The 19085-nt window shown below is 40.6% G+C and overlaps 2 protein-coding genes across 4 annotated transcripts; both read left to right on the forward strand.

The window, feature by feature from the left end:
- The first annotated feature begins 745 nt into the window (after positions 1-745).
- On the forward strand, positions 746-13129 carry LOC116249197 (protein MODIFIER OF SNC1 1). 3 transcript variants are annotated; one of them, XM_031622386.2, is made up of 10 exons: positions 746-1064; positions 2915-3019; positions 4695-4820; positions 6327-6726; positions 6883-6979; positions 7185-7253; positions 7388-9030; positions 9117-11866; positions 12109-12375; positions 12477-13129. In XM_031622386.2, exons 2-8 carry the CDS (start codon positions 2988-2990, stop codon positions 11769-11771), a joined length of 5022 nt encoding a protein of 1673 aa, XP_031478246.1. In that variant the 5' UTR covers positions 746-1064; positions 2915-2987; the 3' UTR covers positions 11772-11866; positions 12109-12375; positions 12477-13129. The 3 variants fall into 3 exon arrangements, with proteins under 3 accessions (XP_031478246.1, XP_031478245.1, XP_031478247.1); XM_031622385.2 differs by lacking the exon at positions 12477-13129 and having other exon boundaries at positions 12109-12408; XM_031622387.2 differs by lacking the exon at positions 12477-13129 and having other exon boundaries at positions 2927-3019; positions 12109-12408.
- A 3117-nt stretch (positions 13130-16246) lies between these two features.
- LOC116248394 (peroxidase 66-like) lies at positions 16247-18263 on the forward strand. The gene is made up of 3 exons (XM_031621164.2): positions 16247-16522; positions 16771-16950; positions 17466-18263. The coding sequence occupies exons 1-3, from the start codon at positions 16301-16303 to the stop codon at positions 18018-18020; spliced, it is 957 nt and encodes a 318-aa protein (XP_031477024.1). The 5' UTR covers positions 16247-16300; the 3' UTR covers positions 18021-18263.
- Positions 18264-19085: the final 822 nt, after the last annotated feature.

Below are 19085 nucleotides of genomic sequence, written 5' to 3' on the forward strand. Positions count from 1 at the left end.
AGCTAACTAATATTTATGTTTGATTGACAACCCATTTTATATGCAAAGACAAGGCACATTTAATTATGAGTTGCTCAATTAACTTGTTTGATAATTTACAATGACTTTCAATAATCAAAATGCTAATTTTTCTTTAAATTTACACAGTATCTATTTTTAGTTAACATGCATATTATATACCTTTAATACATCATTACATTATATAAAGCAAAATTATTATATAAGATTTTAAATAGTAAGAAGAATATATTATATTCTACATTTACGTTACGAGACTTGCAACGCTTCGGAAATCGGATTTGCCGAATCGTGACCGAGCTCGGCATGTGACGGTTCGCCGTAAACGAGGAGATGCCGAAGGAGACAAGCGGGCTCACAAGCCGTGCTTTCCACGTGGCAGCAGAATTATCGTTGGCTTGTTTTCTCCGTCCAAAATTTAATTTTTTGCTTCACGACTTGAGCAACAATAGAGACTCTGGGGGGAATACAAGCAAAAGGTGCGAGGTTTGATGGGACAGAATCTCAATCTCTTTAAGCTTGGCAGGCAGAGAATGGCGGTGCTTAATCTTCAACCTCACTATCTGGTCACGTTGGAGGAAACAAATGACGTGGCTTCCAAGAAAGTCCGATGCAGGTAATACTGCCCCAAGATATGGGCATTATCGTCATTAAACGGGGAGTTGCCCCCTGACCCTCGGGCCGTAGATGCGAGGACGTCTGCATTTTTTTTTCTTAAATTTTGGATTTCTTATTTTCCTGCAAAAAGAGGGAGAGGGAGACCCTAAATCGTGCGAGTCCTCGATTGGGGCTTTTTCATCTTGTTGGCTTCTCGCTTCTCTGAGACATTGAATCATCCTGAGAAGGGGAAAACCCTTCCCCTTAATCTGATACCCTCCGGCACCTTCTCCGTCGATCGCTCAGAGATTGCGATCTCTACTGTTGTTGATTCGATTCATCAGAAGGGGGGAGAGAGAGAGTCTTCTTCTTCTTATTGTTATTCGTTTTTTCTGGGATCAGGGCCTCGTAGGAGTTTCTTTGAACGTAGGACTTGGAAGGCAATCCAGGCGAGTGGTTCTTCTCCCCTTCGTTGCTATTTCTGAAGTTTATTCTGGTTTCTTCTTTTGTTTGATGTGTCTGTGTCTCCTTGCTTTTGGATGCGATTTTTAGGCTATTTTCACATTCTGGGAGGGAGGGAAGGGCGATTGTTTTCGTTTCGTACTTTCGGTTCTTCTATAGGAGCTATTAGGGTCGCGAAGAACGTGCGAATTAACAAAGGTTGTTTTTTTGCGTAATGGGATGCGTTTGCGGAATCTGGTGGATGAAAGTGTTGTCTTCTCTCTCTCTCTCTCTCTCTCTCTCTCTCTCTCTCTCTCTCTTTCCGGAGTTTTCTCTTTCCCCCCCTTCGATGGTTAGAAATTGGTCTAACCGAGCAATGGTAGACATGACAAATTCGTTGACGGACATTTTGTTTCTCCATAGGTTTTTATAGTTTGAAGGTTGTTTCTTTCTGATTAAATAGTTTGAACTTTTTGGCGATTGATGAAACTTGAGTTTGGCTACTATCGTTCTTTTGATCTGGCCACTACTGTTTGTCAAGAGATTCGTGCAGAAACTTCATTACAGTTTATGTACGTAACAAACACGCTAGCCTGTTGCATGCTTATGGTCTGGCCGTCTGTTTAATTAACTCTCTCTCTCTCTCCCCTCCCACCCCCCACCCTTCCGGACTCTCTGACCTCCTGGATCGTTCGTACAGATCATATTATTATAAGTTCTAACTGGCGTCTCAATCAGCTTCATCTCATGAAATCCAACATTGTTATCTTTTCCTTTCTTTTTGTATTTCCATATGAATTGATTCTTAATTGTGTTAGAGAAAGTGTTTACGCTGTCCTCATATGATGACTTAGAGAATGTATTAACGTTCATGCTGTTCGTAAAGACAAAATTACACCTGAGAGTGCCTGTGTACTGGAGGTTTCAAATCCCATTTCTTGATGGCTGCGCTGTAAACGAGCATGGTTGTTATTGTGTCACCAATCTGACCAATTTCTGCCATGGAAACCCTTGAATCTACCTGAATGTACGGCAGATTGGATACCTCCCGGAATCTCAACCGTGCAGCTGGCTCATTGCTTTTGCGGTATATGTTGATTCCAGACTTTTGAAGGTCGAACACTGTTTAGAGTTGTGGGGGGATAGTACACATGTGAATATTTCTGTAGAACAGATTTAAATGCATTATATATTTTTCATGATGTTGAAGCTTGAAAGGTTTCAGCAGCGATCAAGCGGCATCATTATCTATCTGTTGACTTTGTGAATGTCTGTGTATGTCGTCGTAAATAAATATTAGAGAACTCATAATCTTGTGATCTGTACAGTGTACATTTTGTTTTTTTTGATTTTCACAAAAAATCACATTTTAAACCGGACTCTGTGGAATACCTTCTTGTTGAGCTGCGAAAAGGATGTTGGTGACTGTGGCTCTTAATGTAGCGTTTTCTTTTGATTTTTTATCTTTTAGCAAGCTCAATTCTATTAACTTTGATCTTGTTAACTGATGCAAGGTTGTTGTGTTGGAAAATCATTACTAATTGATAAGATTCTGATGGCTCATGTGCTGCACTATTTTAGATTAACAATTTTGGTAACATTTTCTAGAATTGGAAAATTTTCTTACTGAAGTTGGTGTGAAAGGTATCTATTTTATTTCTTATTGGTTCATTGAATTGCCCTTTATCTTTCTAGAAACTGACTCACATGGTTCTTGTTTTTCAAAATGTTGGTTCGTTTCTGTTCGGCCTGTAACTTGGAACAGGTTTTATTTTTGTTCGTACTCCACATGGAATTCAATAATTTTCGCTTGGTGCCATTACCAGTATTGTCTAACAACTAATTATAAACGGTGCAGTTCCTTTTCCAGCCTTAGGTATTCATGCTAGACTAAAAAGGTTGAATGATCTTGCAACTTTTGCCAAAGGAAGATGGCTTCAAGTACAATGACAGGAGAGCGAAGGTACTTTGCCATATTCCCTCTGTTTTTCCTTTGATTTTGTGATGATAAAAGGAGTACAGAGATTTTCATATTAGGTAATACTGAACTATGTCATGCACTTCTCTGATCAATGTTCCGTGGTATGGATTAGTAATGTCATGGTCTTCCTTTGTTTTTAAGGAGTTAAGAATCTGATAAAAATCTACGTGGTGCCTGACTACAGAAGATCTAATGGTCATTAACATTTCAAATGTCAGAATCAAACTTCATTCAATGAAATTTTAGATTTCTTGAATAGTCAACTGTGCATGTTTGTTATCACAGTAGCTGTATTTTGTTGGATTCATTTGTTTTTTATTATAATAAGTTGCACATTCTGACGCCCAAAAATTTCTTATAGTTCATTATAGCGAGTTTCACTTGTTTATATTTTGTTCCTTTGGCTACTGTTATCTTCGTTTAATCACACGTACCTTCACATTTTAGTACATAATTCATAATTGTTTTCTTTGGTCTTCTAGTTTTAGCTCATTACACATTTGAAGCCATGTATTTCCAAGAAATTTGGCTTGTAAAACATGCTGATTTTTATGCAGCATTTCTGGAGCTGAAATGTGAAGTGCAGTAATTTCAACAATTAAATAGTTATAAGTAGTTAAGGTAGTTGCTAGTCACTGTTGGAAGCTTTAAATAAATCCTTTATTCTGGGAATCTGGTGGATCTCCCAGTTAGTGATACCTTGATATTTTATGCATCTTTCAGTTTCATATAAGTATCCATGGTAAATAGTAAATTTTTGCGTTATAACCAAAGTATCAAAAAAAAAAAAACTGCGAAAACAACACAATAAAAACATGGCATATTTATTTTTATGGGTTTTTTTTCCAAAATATCACTTCTTTTTGGTGTTCCTTTTTCATTTTTTCATTTTGATTAACTAGCACATACAAGCAAAGATGTTAGGAAACTTAAAGTAACACGATCAATCCAAGTGCTTATAGTTCATGTCAATGTGTCACACTCAAGATGGATTGCTGGTCTGTTTGCACCTTCCTCTTTAATTTCACAAGCTTGTGTGCAATGTCTTGGTGCTAATCAAGTGGGCTTGTGTGTCTTACAACTGTCCCACTTCTGGAAGCTCAATTATAACACAGCTATGCCAAGTGAGGAATCCTATTCTACCTTCAACTTGCTATGCCCTCTCTAGCTTAGTTTGTTATTTGCTTTGCTGTCTTATTACTGACAGAAGGAAAGGACAGTAGTTCATTTGAGCTTCTTTGATGCATTTGTATAGATGCCACCATTCTGTTCTCATTGTCACCTATTCATGGTTATCATTACTAATTTCTTAAACCATAAAATCTTAACGATTTCTGCCACCAACAAATACATATAATCACCTCCATAGATAGTTGCATGAATCAACAGCTATCATTAGCTAATGCTTCATAGTGTACTGGTCACTTTATAAAATTGTTCTGTACATGCTGCATGTTTTGTGTGTGTTGTCAGTCATTTGTATCAGTCAAAAGTTTAGTGTAAATTGTGTATTATTAGGTTAGCTGAAAAAGGTACTTAGCTGACTTTATTTTTGTTACTTAGAATAGTAATTGCTGAAACTGTCAACTAACGCATTCACTTGAATATTTTATTTTATCCGATCGCCTTTCTGCTTATCCTGTTATTACTGAATTAGGTGGGTCTCTGCACGGAGAGGGGGCATGACAGTCTTAGGAAAGATTGCTGTTCCTAAGCCTGTCAATTTACCCAGCCAAAAGTCAGAGAATCATGGTCTAGACCCAAATGTCGAGATTGTTCCCAAGTAAGTGCTTCTAGTCATCATAATAATGTTGTATTTATTTTGTGAAGTGTGTATCTTAATCTATCTGCAGTCAGATGTGCTTAGTCTGTTCTCGGAAATATGCTGTATGAAAAATTTTATTTCTTATGTGCATAGATGGGTGCAAAGCAATTTCAAATAAATTTGGGTATGGGGACACGACCATGTGTGCATACACACACACACAGATGCACACTTGAAAATTACATCACTTAATACACTTCAAATTTATATCACTCAACTCCTACCAGTCTGCATCAGCAGATCTGCCAACTGCAAAGTGCAATCTTCTAGAGCAGTAAACGTATAACATAAATCACTATACACACTTAAATGTACTTACACAAGAACATATTTGTGTATACACTAATGCACACGAAAGTGTAACATAGCATACCATTTGCATGCCATGAAAAAAAAACTAATAAATGCACAAAAAAGAGCAATGCCATATTGGTTTCATATCATTTATAAATGAGTGATATATATAGTTAGCATCTCAGCTTCCCATTTGGGCTGGACAAGCATATTCATCCATTCGATCAGCACAAGCTTGCTGAGAGAAATTGAGAAAGGGAGAGGGAGATAAACAGAGAGAAACTGAGAAAGAGAGCAGTGAGAGAAAAAGGCAAAAAGAGAATTGACACGAAGTCAGAGAGAAAAGAAGTGGAAGGAGAAAGAAGAAAAGGAGAGGATTACGACAAAGAAGGAGAGAAATATTGATAAAAGGGAGGAAGACACCTGAGATGAAGAAACTAAGGAAAAGAGGGAGAGAGAAAGAAGAACTGGCTTACTTGTTGCTGGAGAGAATAAAAATGACCATTGGAGATGTGTCATCAGATGCATAATTTACCTTTTTTTGCTTTTTCTTATTTTTGACAATAATATCTTGATATTTTCGAAAATATCGTGATATCAGTGATTCAAATTCATGTCGAGCCTATACCTATCATGTTATGGAGCAAATATGACAAAAGACAGATAAACTGAATCCAACTATTAATCCAATTGTATTGGGAAAAGTCTCTTCTCTTGCATATGTGAAGGGGGCACAAAGCCACATGCGTAGTTGATAAGAGCTATGTCATTTTTCATGCAACCGCTGAGGCTCACATTTGAAGAGGGATCTGCTAAGGTTCGAAAATTTCCTTGTATGGCAATTTTTGAGTTCATTTATGTGTTAATTTCTTTTCTGTTGAGACGAGTTGAAGCCAAACAATTGGTTCCTCCAGATTGCAGCTATGCTCTTTAAAATTTGATTGTTTTATTCAACAATAGCACCGGTAGTTGCTTATTCATATTAAATGCCCTTGCTGGTTTTCTCTTAATTTTTTTTCTCTGATAATTAAGAATAGGCTACACAATCCTGCCTTTCTTATGGCATATGGTGCATCTGCATCCACAGAATCCTGGAAAGAATTTATTGGATAAATTTTATTCAATTTATTGTTTTAGTGGATTAAATATTTTTCTGTCTCCACTCTTCAGAGGTACCATTAGCTGGGGGCCTGCTAATCGTTCATCAACTTCAGCTGACTCCTGGGGTTCCTCTGGGGTATCCTCTCCTAATGCGGAAGTAACTGCTTCTGCACTTGGTCGCCCTTCATCAGGTGGAAGCCATCTAACTGGTCGTCCTTCATCAGGAGGAAGTGGCACACGTCCATCGACTGCTGGTAGTGAGAAGTCATGTGAACCAGCACACAGTGCATGGAGTTCTTCTTCCCGCCCTTCATCAGCATCAGGAGTGTTGGCAGGAAATAATACAATTGCAGCTGCTCGTCCACGAAGTGCTGATACTAGGCCAGGTAGCTCTCAACTTTCTCGATTTGCTGATTCCTCAGCCGAGGGCTCAGTTGCATGGCGGGGGCCAGGGACATCAGAAAGATTGGTAAGGCGTTGTTTATTACTTAGCTGAACTTCTTTGTGTTCAAAGATCTTGCTCCTTCAACTGAATATAATTTCCTCAATCTATCCTCTTTGGTGGTCCTAGGTTATTTTCATTTGTTCCCATGGTAACAAGTTGTCCTTCTGCCGTCTCTTTCAGGGAATCGGAGCCCCAAAAACAAGTGGCTTCACACTTTCCTCTGGAGATTTTCCTACTCTAGGTTCTGAGAAGGTTTCTGAATTGCATGGGCAACAAGGTGCATTCCTTCACTTCTATTCCAACTAAAAATTATTCCTGTTTATGATTAAATGCACTGTGATTTTAATTTTTTGCGTTAATTGCATTCTCCCTGTTGCATTTGATGATTTTTTCTCTGCATGTTTCTTCATCTAATTCAAATTGCAAGCCTACAAAAGTTTTCATCATTTTTTATATTAGTCTTTTTTATGATATTTGTGAAGGGAATAACTCTCATGGGCGTCCCTCCTCTGCATCTGATAGACCTTCAACACAAAAAGGCTCTCCAAGTGGTGTGTATGATCATCCTAGCCATTTCTTTTCTCCTGTTGAAAAGGGGAAAAAAAAAGAGAAGAATTGCTTTTGCCTTCAGCTATTCCTTTGTGATACAATGGCTAAAGCTTTCATTATCTTGTTCTGTTCTCAGAAGAATCAAAGGATGTGGCAGCAGATAAGGGAATCGTGAATACATGGAAAAGGGATCATTCTCCATATAGGGGAGGCGAATCTGCACCTGAGAAATGGCAGAGGGAGCCTCAGCATACAACACCATATGCTAACATGCACATGCCTCCACAACATTTCGATGCTTGGTATGCTGGTCCAATTCCAAACCAGCCTGAGGGAGGTTGGTTCCGTGGTGCCACTCCTGTTGCTCCTTACGCACCAATGGGAGGCCCAGGTGGCTATCCTCTTGATCCATCGACATACTATCATCCTCAAATGGCTGTAAGGTCTGTTCCTTACCCACCGACAATGGCAAGGCCAGGTGGTCCTGGCTACTCTAAAAATGGGGAAGTGCATCGTCCTCTCATACCTGATCCCTATATGATGCCTGGTCACCCTCTGATCCCTGTTCGGCCAGGCATGTATCCTGGTCCAGCACCGGGGTATTATGGACCTTCCCCTGGGTTTTGCAAGTCTGATGAGACAGATGCCTCTGTAATGGAGGCAGGTGTTGCACCTAGCACACATGATGCCAGGTATCCTGGTCAAAGTACACAGCCAGATCTAGGCAGTGCCAATGCAAGGTTTCCGGCACCCTCAGGTCCTAATGTGATGACTTCCAGGGAACATGGTGGACGTGCACAGGAAACCCAAGGTCCTTACAAGGTCCTTCTGAAGCAACGAGACGAAGTGGTAGGGAAGGATGCGGAGGAGAAGAAAAATCACCATTTAAAGGTAAGCAGCCAGCATTCTGGAAGACCTACTTCACAGTCATCATCTGTATGTGAAAATGATTGGGATTCAGTTGCCAGCATTAATGAACCAATGGACTTCTCAAAGCCAGCCTTTGATGACGATTCATTTGGTATTTCCAAAGATAATGCTGTGATTACCCATCCACATGAAGGTACCAAGCATGTAGCTAGTGACAAGTTTGTGGCTGAGAAGTCATCATCACACGATCAACCCTTCCCAGTTTCCACAACAAATGATACATCAGTAGGCAAAACAGATTATATAAATGTAAAATCTAGAACTTCTGATGGGCATTCTGATGTACAGTCCTCATTTTCCAAGGAAGATAATTCAGGAAAACCAAAGGTTGCAACAGCTAAGCGAGATTATCCATCCAGAGACGTTTCTGCCAATGTAACTTCTAGTAAAGGGCTGGCTGTTTCACATGACAAAACTATTGAAGTATCATCTTGGGTTAAGAGATCTGACTTGCCTGGCAGTCTACCAATTGACCAGAAACCATCTAAGATCGAATCTTCTACTTCTGAGGTGCTTGATTCTTCAGAAAATTCTGAAAGGGCTCATTTTCAAAGTTATAAGAGAAACTATGGTGCAAATGGTAGAGGTGATCACCGTGCAAAAGGGAAGTTCCATATTCAGGAGGGTGAGGGCTGGAGAAGGAAGGCTTTGGAGCTGAAGACACCGGGCACGCATATGGAGTCCAACACTGTAACATCTGAGATTCTTAAAGATAACAGAGTTTCTCAAGGTGTTAGTGAAAAGCCATCTAGTACTGTCACCAAGGTTGGAGAACCACCTTCAAATGTCAAGGCAGGAGGAGAACTGTATATCACATCCTCTAATGACTCAATTGACTACAAAGCACAGGTACATCTTCTTTTTATGACCTCCTTCACTGATATTATTCACTTGACCCTTAGATATTTATACCCTTACTTCTGGTTGCCTGTCAGCGTGCTAGGATGAAGGAGATTGCTGTGCAACGTGCTAAGCAACGCCTGGAGGAGGAGGAGGAACGAATAAGAGAGCAAAAGGCTAAGGCACTTGCAAAGTTGGAAGAATTGAATAGGCGTACTGCATCAGAATGTTCAACTCAGAATGCAGATGAAACTTCAAGGGAGAGCAGCATTACAAAACATAAAATAGTGGAGCAATCCGGCAACCATATGTCTGTGAAAGCCGATGTAAAAGCAACTGTGAAAGTTCAAGATTGTCAGGGGGGGAAATTGGAGGAGTCTCCAGTTGTATGTGATGTTCTGAACACAAAAGAGGAGGGCCGGATAAGTGCAGATCATGCTAATAGGCTAGATTCCACTGGTCATGCATCTAAAGATGTGGGATCTGATACTTTAACCTCTGCTCAAGGGCCACAGGCGGTATGTGCTTCATCCATCATAACATCAACGGAGACTGGTTCTAATGAATTACCACTCAATAGAGATGCTATGCAGCCTGAGGAAAATGGCATGTTCAGGCAGAGGCCTGTCAGTGCCAAAAGAAGGCCAAACTTACCACATGACAGAAGTACTTCAAGCCAACCTTCTGTTAATGGATCCACAAGTGATGTTCGGGTAACGGTGGTGGCAGATGAAGGTGCTTCTAGTAATCTGCCCAACGTGATTGGCAATAATATAGAACACATTACTTCCCATAAGCGTAAAGGCAGCAAGGCCTTGAAGAACAAGCACAAGCTGGATGAGGCTTCAATGGCGGGGTTGGCCACATCTGGGGTGGTGGATATATCTGCATCCAATGCTACATCTGAAACTATTAGACCTGAGTTATCTCAGGGCCCACAGGAAGTTAGTTCCACGCCGTCACTAACAGCAAAGAATATTACTGAGGATTTAGAACCTAAAAACATGCCAATGTCTGTGACATCAGAAAATCAAGGATTTTTACATGCTTCTGATGAACCCCATGCAAGAACTAATAACTGGAGGAATCAAACTACCAGACGACCATCAAGAAGCTCCCAAATTGTAAGACAAGGTGAGAGGTTACATGGAAGTGAAGCTGTTTGGGCACCTGTTCGTCTGACTAGTCAAAATTTGCTGTCTGAAGATGCAAATCAGCAGAATATTGGTAATAATGAAGGAGAATCAGCAACCAAACTTGTTCATGTCAATACTCAAAGTGCTTTCAAAAGTAAGAGGGCTGAGATGGAGCGCTATGTCCCAAAGCCTGTTGTCAAAGAACTGTCTCAGCAAGGGATTCTCCAGCAGCCTTCAGGTTCCTCTTCTCCGCAGACTGCATCAAGTCAGCATGCCCTGAAGATAGAGAGTGCTCATGATAGTGAAAGAGGACACCAAAATGATGCCAATGCTGCTAAAACAGGATCTGGGATTGAAATGAGAACTGGTGAGGGCAGGCACAAGCATGGGAAAACTCATACATCTTGGCGTCAGCGTGGTGCAGTTGAATCTTACTGCCCGTCAGCTTCCTCTGGTGAACATGTCGCTTCTGATCAAGGTAAGAACAGTTCAAAGGCTGCGGATGTGCATAATTTATCTAAGCCTCAAACATCCTCTTCCACTGAATTGGTGCAATATTCTGGGGGCTCTGGTGATGCTTCAGTGTTGAATAACCTGGGTTCAGGTTCTGGCTCTAGTCACGACCCTGATGTGCTTATTCCACGGGGGGAATCTTCTTCTAACATCTCAAGAGATGGTAAGAAGAAACCCCAAACAAGGTTGCAAAGTGGTGCTGATAATAATGAAAAATCAGAGGATAAGGTGGTTCAGAACACTTCGTCTGAGAAAATTGATAAACAATCCTCGGCTTTCAAGGCCACAGAAATTGAAGGGAGAGGTGGCTCAAGAGCTAATCCTCATTCTGTTCCTGAGCACAGGACTTCTCAATGGCAGCCTAAGACTCATTTTTCTCACAAAGGCAACCGGGCTGGTGGCAGAGGCATGGGCAGCCAAAAGTTTACTGCACAAGCTGCACCTTCCCATGGAAAGGAGGTTCCATCTCAGGGTACAGGATACTTCTCTCAGCATGTTGATAAGTATCATGGTTCACATGCAAAATCACAATACATTGAAAAGGATAATATTTCTCAAACAAAGCCTAATCAAGCCCGAGTTCCCACAGATATTCATCATCAGGAGAGCGACAAAGAAATGAAGGGACCCGTTTTGCATGATCATGTTTCCACTGGAGGGCAGGGTCGGCAACAAACTACAAGACAACTTATGCCTGACCAGTCTACTATAGTTTCTGAAGCTACATGGGAGCAGCCAGTCCGTGCAGGCAATCGCAGACATGGACAGCATAGTTCAGGTTTCCATAACAGAGCACTTGAAGAAACTCATGATGGCAACTGGAGTCAGGGACAAGATAGCAGCATGCAGCAGCATCAAGTACCTCCACACAGTGAAAAGCGAAAGCCACCTGAATACCAGCGTGGTGATTCTCATAGGCATGGAAGCTCATTTCAGCACAATTCCACTGAAGTGGAGGACACACGGGATACTGGTTCACAAGCTCCTGTAGTTTCAAAGTACCGTGAACGGGGACACAATCAGGGTAGACGAGGAGGACGTTTTTATGGGAGGGCTCCCAACCATGTTGCCAAGGTAGCTGCTGTGGGTGATGGAGAGTAATAATCTGACCGCTGGTTTTCTTCAGTTAAAGCTGTCAGTTGTGGAAGTCTCGATCCCTCTAGTTGTCATTGTTCTGCTAATTCTACTTCTCACAGGTAAACCAGCTTAACTTTATCATGTTGGATCAAACAAAAAATGCATGGATTTGTTTCTGAGCTTTGTAGATGAACCAGAAAATAAGTGGGATCAAGCTATTCAACTCTCTCTCTCTCCCTCTCTCTCTCTCTCTCTTTCTTCCCCATTCCACTGCTTTTGCTGGGTTTTTCTGGTGTGTGTGTTATATGTTTTGTGCGTCTGAAATCATACTTTGGTTCTTATGTATTTCACATTTCTACAGGGAGCTGATACGTGTTCGATGTTTGGATACAGGGAAATGGACTGTTAGGATGTGAGGTATCTATAGTGCTTGATTTGCAGTCGGAATTATTAGACTCTGTTTTTCCAGTGACTAACTTTTCCATGAAACTTCATGTTCTTGTGGGGAAGCAAATATGTAGTTAGTGCTCGATTGTCCTTGGGCACTGACAAGGGATCCATATGTGAAATACACACATGATCCCTGCTTTAACTGTTGCCTGACAGCTTGTTTGATCCTAATTGAAAGGTATAAATCTGTTAATGCATTGCCCGTTGTATATTCCTTAGCTGTAAGTAAATCCACATTGAGAATTTCAGATTTATTTCTTCCCTTGCAATGGTTTTCAGCTCATTTGGGTGCTTCTTGAGGTACTGCTTCTGAGTCTGGTCCATGTCAAGGTTTGCAGGAGAACTTGTAAGGGGAATCTTTTGTTGTTGCTGACTGGAATTCTGCACTTCATGGCCTTGGTTTGTCACATGTCGGATATTAGTGCCTACACCATATTAACCCTTAGGACTTTCTGGTGGTCTTTACCTACTTGTAGATGGAATTGCTTGCATCACCACACATAAATGATAACCTCCATGAAGCAGATTGCCGGTATGGTCGACACAACGAAGAACAGCCTCATTTAAGGGCACTACACTTCCCTTCATCTCATGGGTTGCAAGACTGGAGATGGAATATTCGTTAGTTTGATTAAAGTGGATTAGGACGCTCCCTGGTGTGGTGAAACTTTATTTGGAATTTCCACGCCCTTCCATTCTAAATTTACATGTTTCACTTTCGTGGTCAGGTCTCACAAAGTCAACCCCAGCATTGTGGACCGACGACAGCCTGGTTCATGTACTGTTGGTAAGTGAACCGCAGGCTTTTATGTCACATTGAAAAGTACAATGGTTGGACAAGGCCTACTTAATGCTTGTGGTCTTGTTCCTAATGTTGGGAGGAACTAATGATTATATACTATACTGATACGCGAATGAATGTGGTGTTTTGTTACATTTTAAGTAGAAGTAAAGCCAACCAGCCTGTGATCCTAATCCTGCTAGCTTTGATGCGTGTGATTTTTCCTTGAATTTAGCTTGTTGCTCCTCTGTTTACGTTTCTATTCCAACTGTTTGGTAGCTGAAAGAGCGTGCGGGAATCGATTTCTTGCCTGCATCCAGGTCTAACGAATAAGTGAACGACTGGTGCTTTCTCACGTTTTAAGTAGAACATCCGCGTGGGTCATGTCCTGTGGTGCCAACAACCGCTCGTCTTAATCCTGACTCAGAGGACGTGTGCCTGCTAGGTCATCTGCATGTGGGTTTTCTTTGAATCTAGCCGTTCGCGCCTGCGTTTTGCGATTCCAACCGTTCGGTTGGTGAAAAAGGTAAAAAGTCGATTGCTTGCCCGTGTCTAAGATCGGGATCTCGCCGGTGATTATTCTGTTGGCTTTTCTATTATTTTGGTCTTCTTGGGCCCTGTGAGCAAATAATGACGTGCAATATTAGACTATGGTCATTGTATTCTCGATGACGAGACGAAGTGGCGATTAATTGTTTAATTGTTGTTGCTGCCAGTTGTCGAAGCGTTTGTTGATTGTTTTCTGGTTCGTCTGTGGTTCTTGCAATAAGCTGGCAAGTGGTCGGGTTTTTTCTTGCAGTTAGGTGCTTACGTGAATTCGTAGAAGGGGACATGTTCTCCTATGAGGATCTTGAAGAAGTTTCTTACAGAGAGAGAGAGAGAGAGAGAGAGAGAGAGAGAGAGAGAGAGGGATGGATGAGGGAGAGGTGTGGGGGTGGTTTTAGTATCATTTTCTGTAGGGAAAGAAAACTAGAAAATTTGTCTTCGCCATTCTATCTGCTGTGACTAGTTGTCTGATATGGTTGTAGATGGCGAACATCATATTCATAAATTGGGAAAGAGGTCAAGTCTCAATGACTCTCTTAGTTTGGTGAGAATCCATCATTTGATTCTTTTGGGTACTATTTATTTGGATTGTAAATGGTGCTGATACTTTAATTGACAACTATTTATTTGGATTGTAAATGGTGCTGATACTTTAATTGACAGGTGTTTATCATGAGTCTATTTAAGTTTCAAAGTGGTATTGAACCCTAGGAATCAAAGTGGTATTGAACCCTAGGAAAGGGTGGAGGGCTTTGACCTTTTTTTTTTTGAGGCAGCTAGCTTCTGCTCATTCGAAGTTAGTGTGTCCTTAAAAATAATTTATTCTACAGAGAATATATATTATTGACTATGTCAGATGTTATAAGTGTGTGTCTCTTAATTCATGCCTAATTTAATGCAAAGAAGAAAAAACTTATTATTGAGCTTAATAGACCTTAGGCAAAGCACCTCCTCTTCCTATGTCTACCTTGTTCCTTACTAGCAGGTCATCATTTGGTTCCTTAAGGCTTATTTTTGCATTCATATGTGGTCTTGGACAAGATGAATGAACCATATGCATATGTGGTCTTAGACAAGATGAATGAACCATATGCATATGTGGTCTTGTCAATCTCACTTCTAGACTGTAGTCCGAACCTCATCCTTTATGTCCACGTCTTACAATTTAGTTTAGATGATTCAAGTCTAGACTCTGGAGACACAAGTGGTTATGAAACTAAGGACAACTGTGCAGAAAGCGGATCCATTTTATCGATCCAGATGGTTCAGTTTGGATGAGAATCTAATCACTTTAGGAAGGTTTAGATCCAGTTTTGTGTGACGCCCCATCAGCCCTTTATTTGGCTTCATTTCGTTCACAAGAGGTGGAGCCAAGGAGGGGCTTGCATGAGCCTTGACCCCACTTCAATTTTTTTAAAGAAAATTTACATATAAATTTTAGAAAATTTTACTTGTTTTTGTATAAAACTTAAAAAAAAAAATATTTCGATTCTTATCAAAATTGAAAAACTTTAATTCAGCTCCTCTTATAAAAAAATTCTAGCTTTGATCCTGTCGTTTATAGATTACATTTGAACGTTTCGGTAACTGTTGTTTAAATGGGGATCGCAAACTGGACTCAAGTCAGATCTAGCATTACCAGGTTTTGAGCTTGAATTTTATATCATTGGGTTTGTGCTTTGGATTACGAGATGGATAAAATGTTCACAAACCAAACCCAACCCAACTCAACAATCATCAATCAGAGTTCTAGATGTGGACCTGCTAAGGTTTCAGTTGGTTTCAAATTTAGTTAATTGAGACTCAAACTCAACTTCAGTTGCAGAATTGCATGCGGAACACAGGTCGCTACTGCAGATCAGACTGCGTTTTAATCGCAATACTATCAACTTTTTGTGTTCAAATAATCTGGATACACAATCTGAATCCCACCTTAACCAATCAATTTTTTTGTATTGAAAAAAATAATATTTTTTAATTACATAATACATTTTTTGTATTGGAATTCAGTTTGGCCCCACCTAGATCCAGAGGTCAGACTGCCGGCCCGCCCTTGAAAAAAATCCTGCCTCCGCCGCCGGGCACCTCAACTTTTTTTTAGGTCATCATAATGCCATTTTTCATTTCATAATGAAACTTTTGATGGATTGGTGGGGGCAGTGGCCCACCAGCGCCCATGTATCTCCGCCATTGACTACATGTAATTCTGCAATTCTGCCAGTCTGGTATGTAACCTTCCATACAAAAGTAAGCAGCGATGATCAGGTAAATTCAATTTGTAAACGACTAATCTAAACGACTAATCAGAACTACAAGGTTTTATTATAGCACACGGAAAGTTCGATAATGACGATGACACCTCAACCTGCATGTATATATATATATATATAGTAGGCGGCTGCCAACCAAGCACATACCAGTCAGTTTCCAGGAAGATAAGCAAGGCCTTCTAATCATTCTCCTACTGAATGTCCTTTTGGGCGAATGAATCCCAACTTGACTCGGTCTCCAAGATGATAAAGCGAAGCCTTATAATGTTATCCTGCTGTCATTTTTGGTGAATGAATCCTAACTTGACTCGGTCTCCAAAATTATACACGCATATTTTTCTACTTCTTAAGAGATCTAAGAAATAATTTTATTGCCCTGTGAAGGTTACCCATCCCTTCACTCTTCAATAATTATGGTGTCACTTGCTTGTGTATAAATGCTTCTTACACGGAGCTGCAGATCACCATACGAGCCAGTTTAGCAGTGTCCTTTACCTTCACTGAAGATGGGTGTTCTTCCTGCTCAAAGTTTCGTCAAATTCTTTGTTCTTTTCCTTCTTGTTGGGGAGAGCCTGGCAAATAAAGGCAAGCTCAGCGTCAGCTACTACGACAGTACGTGCCCTCAAGCTGATGAGCTAGTCTATCAGGCCGTGAGGAAGGCCGCCATGGGCGATCAGAAAGTCCCTGCTCGTCTTCTTCGGATGTTCTTCCATGATTGCTTTATAAGGGTAGGACAAGTGAAGCAAGAGCAACTTCATCAATATGTTTTTGGGTCTAATTTATTATTTTGGATTATATGGATGTGTTTTAGTCAGGCTTGAACTTTAGTCGAGGAGAGATTCTCTTAGTTACTTTAATCAGTTTTCTGAACTTCAAAATTAAAGTATGTCTATTTTATCCGATTCTCCATGTTATTCTTTTATGAGAACATAAGCTGACCCTTCGTTCTTGACGATATTTTTGTGGCCGTTGTTAGGGGTGCGATGGGTCGGTGCTCTTGGACGGAAACGGAACGGAGAAAACTGCACCCCCCAACTTGTCCCTTGGTGCTTTCGATGTGATCGATGCGGCGAAGGCGAAGGTGGAAGATGCCTGCCCCCGTACAGTCTCATGTGCAGACATATTGGCCATGGCAGCCAGAGACGCCGTCGTCCTGGTATTACCATTCACCCTCTTTCACTCATTTGGTATTCATCTATTGATGAACTTTAATCTCTCTCTCTCTCTCTCTATATATATATATATATATATATATATATATATATATCCTAAATGTTTAGAAACCATCGCTAAAAGCCTCATGCCATATGAACATTAACAAGGACTGATGGTGTAGCAACAATTTCTTTTATCTTATGATGCTTTTAGCGATGTCCATTAAATACTTTGCCAGTAGTAGGTTGAATTTAAATTTATATATATATATATATACACAGTATTACCAATGTTTTATGCAACAACCGTTCCTCATTCTTTCAACAAAGATTTATGGTAATTGTAATTTTTAACCATCGTACAAAATAGACATTAGACAAATTTGAACACTTCAATATATGTGTGCAATTTGCACATGTCCACACACATGTATACGCACAAAAGAGAGAGAGAGAGAGAGAAAGTCACATTTATTTTATATACTCATATAGCTCACTGCCTTGTTTCCTTTGGCAGTCTGGCGGTCCTCAATGGAAGGTGTTGAAGGGAAGAAAAGACGGCAGAGTCTCCATCGCTGAGGAGACTAAAGAGCTCCCTCCACCAAACTCCACCGTCACAAAACTCATCCAAAGCTTTGCCAAGCGAGGACTCTCAGTTGGGGACCTGGTGGTTCTCTCAGGCGCCCACACTTTGGGAGTTTCTAGCTGCACCAGCTTCTCGAGCAGAATCAACACGGGCAACGTGGATCCTGCAATGGACTCGAAGTTTGCCACGAAACTTCAGGGCGAATGCTCCATGCTGAATGCCGCCTCCGGGAACACCGTGTTCCTGGACGCCACGGCGGTCAAGTTCGACAACAACTACTACAAGAGATTGACGAGGGGGAAGGGGGTGCTGACTTCGGACCAGGACCTGTACAATGATGCTAGAACCAGGGAACTGGTGAACCTCTATGGAAGACACAAGGGGCTCTTCTTCTCCGAGTTTGCTGCTTCCATGGTGAGGATGGGGAACATTGGCGTTAAAGGAGAGGATGGAGAAGTGAGTCTGAACTGCAGGGTTGTCAACTGATAGAGGGCGGCGCTCATTTAGACACATATATTACAGTTTCTGCTTGGACTTTGCTTTTATATGTGTCCATGTATATGTACGAGTAAGCATGTAAGCATAATCAAGCCACCCTGAAGCCCTAGTTTGTCTTGTATGGCACTAGAGATGATCATGAGGAAATGCTCATGACGAGTGAATGTATATGCATATGTGTGTATGTTAGATGGATTAAGTATGTACTTGTATTAGAAAAAAATATAAAGTTTAATCTTATATTGAATATTGTGAGAAATTTTCAATGCTCATAAAAGAAGTTGATTAATCGGTTGATTATCTTGCTCCTTAGCATTTTTAAAGCTGAAAATGAAGCTGGCAAAAGACGAGATGGGATCCGCTAGGCCAAGAGCCCGAGCTTGGAGTAAGTGTAGGCTGAATTGTTACAATGACATTAGAGCTGGTTTTATATTCAAACATGGAGTTTTTTATACATGGATATGTGCACTTTAAAGGGGTGAATTGTAACACAAGCTTTGAAAAGTTTAGTTTCATATTTAACATTGTGAAAAAATCTCAAACGATTATTAAGAAGATTAGATAAGTGATTGTTTCTAGCATTTTTTAGAGCTGAAACTGAAACTACTATGGAGCAAATTGAAATCTGGCCAGAGATCTATATAAAAATGAGCTGAATAGTTATAAAACTACCTGATGAGACCAACTTGTGTAGATCACTATAATTGTAAATGGAAGACAAGATACTGATTCTACTTTGCTCGTATCTTCACTAACGCGTCGATTCCCATGCCACTTAAGTTCCAAAAGCTTCATATATATAATTAGTGTGACGTAATGCCATAAGTTTTAGCGGCGCCAATATTTAGCGCTAGTGGCTGGTGCATGTCTTGTAGTGTCTCACGTATGGTGCTCTATTTTGTATGTTAGAGTGACGGTGATGGAGCACTGTCGACATATATAGACTTGTTTGAATAAGTCTACCTTCAGAACGGATACTTTTTAAATACGTGATGAACTGGAACTGTGCATGGACGTAGTGTAGTCGATGATGTCACAGAAAATGGACCTATT

Source organism: Nymphaea colorata, chromosome 2, assembly GCF_008831285.2.
Source record: "Nymphaea colorata isolate Beijing-Zhang1983 chromosome 2, ASM883128v2, whole genome shotgun sequence".
Classification (NCBI taxonomy): Eukaryota; Viridiplantae; Streptophyta; class Magnoliopsida; order Nymphaeales; family Nymphaeaceae; genus Nymphaea; species Nymphaea colorata.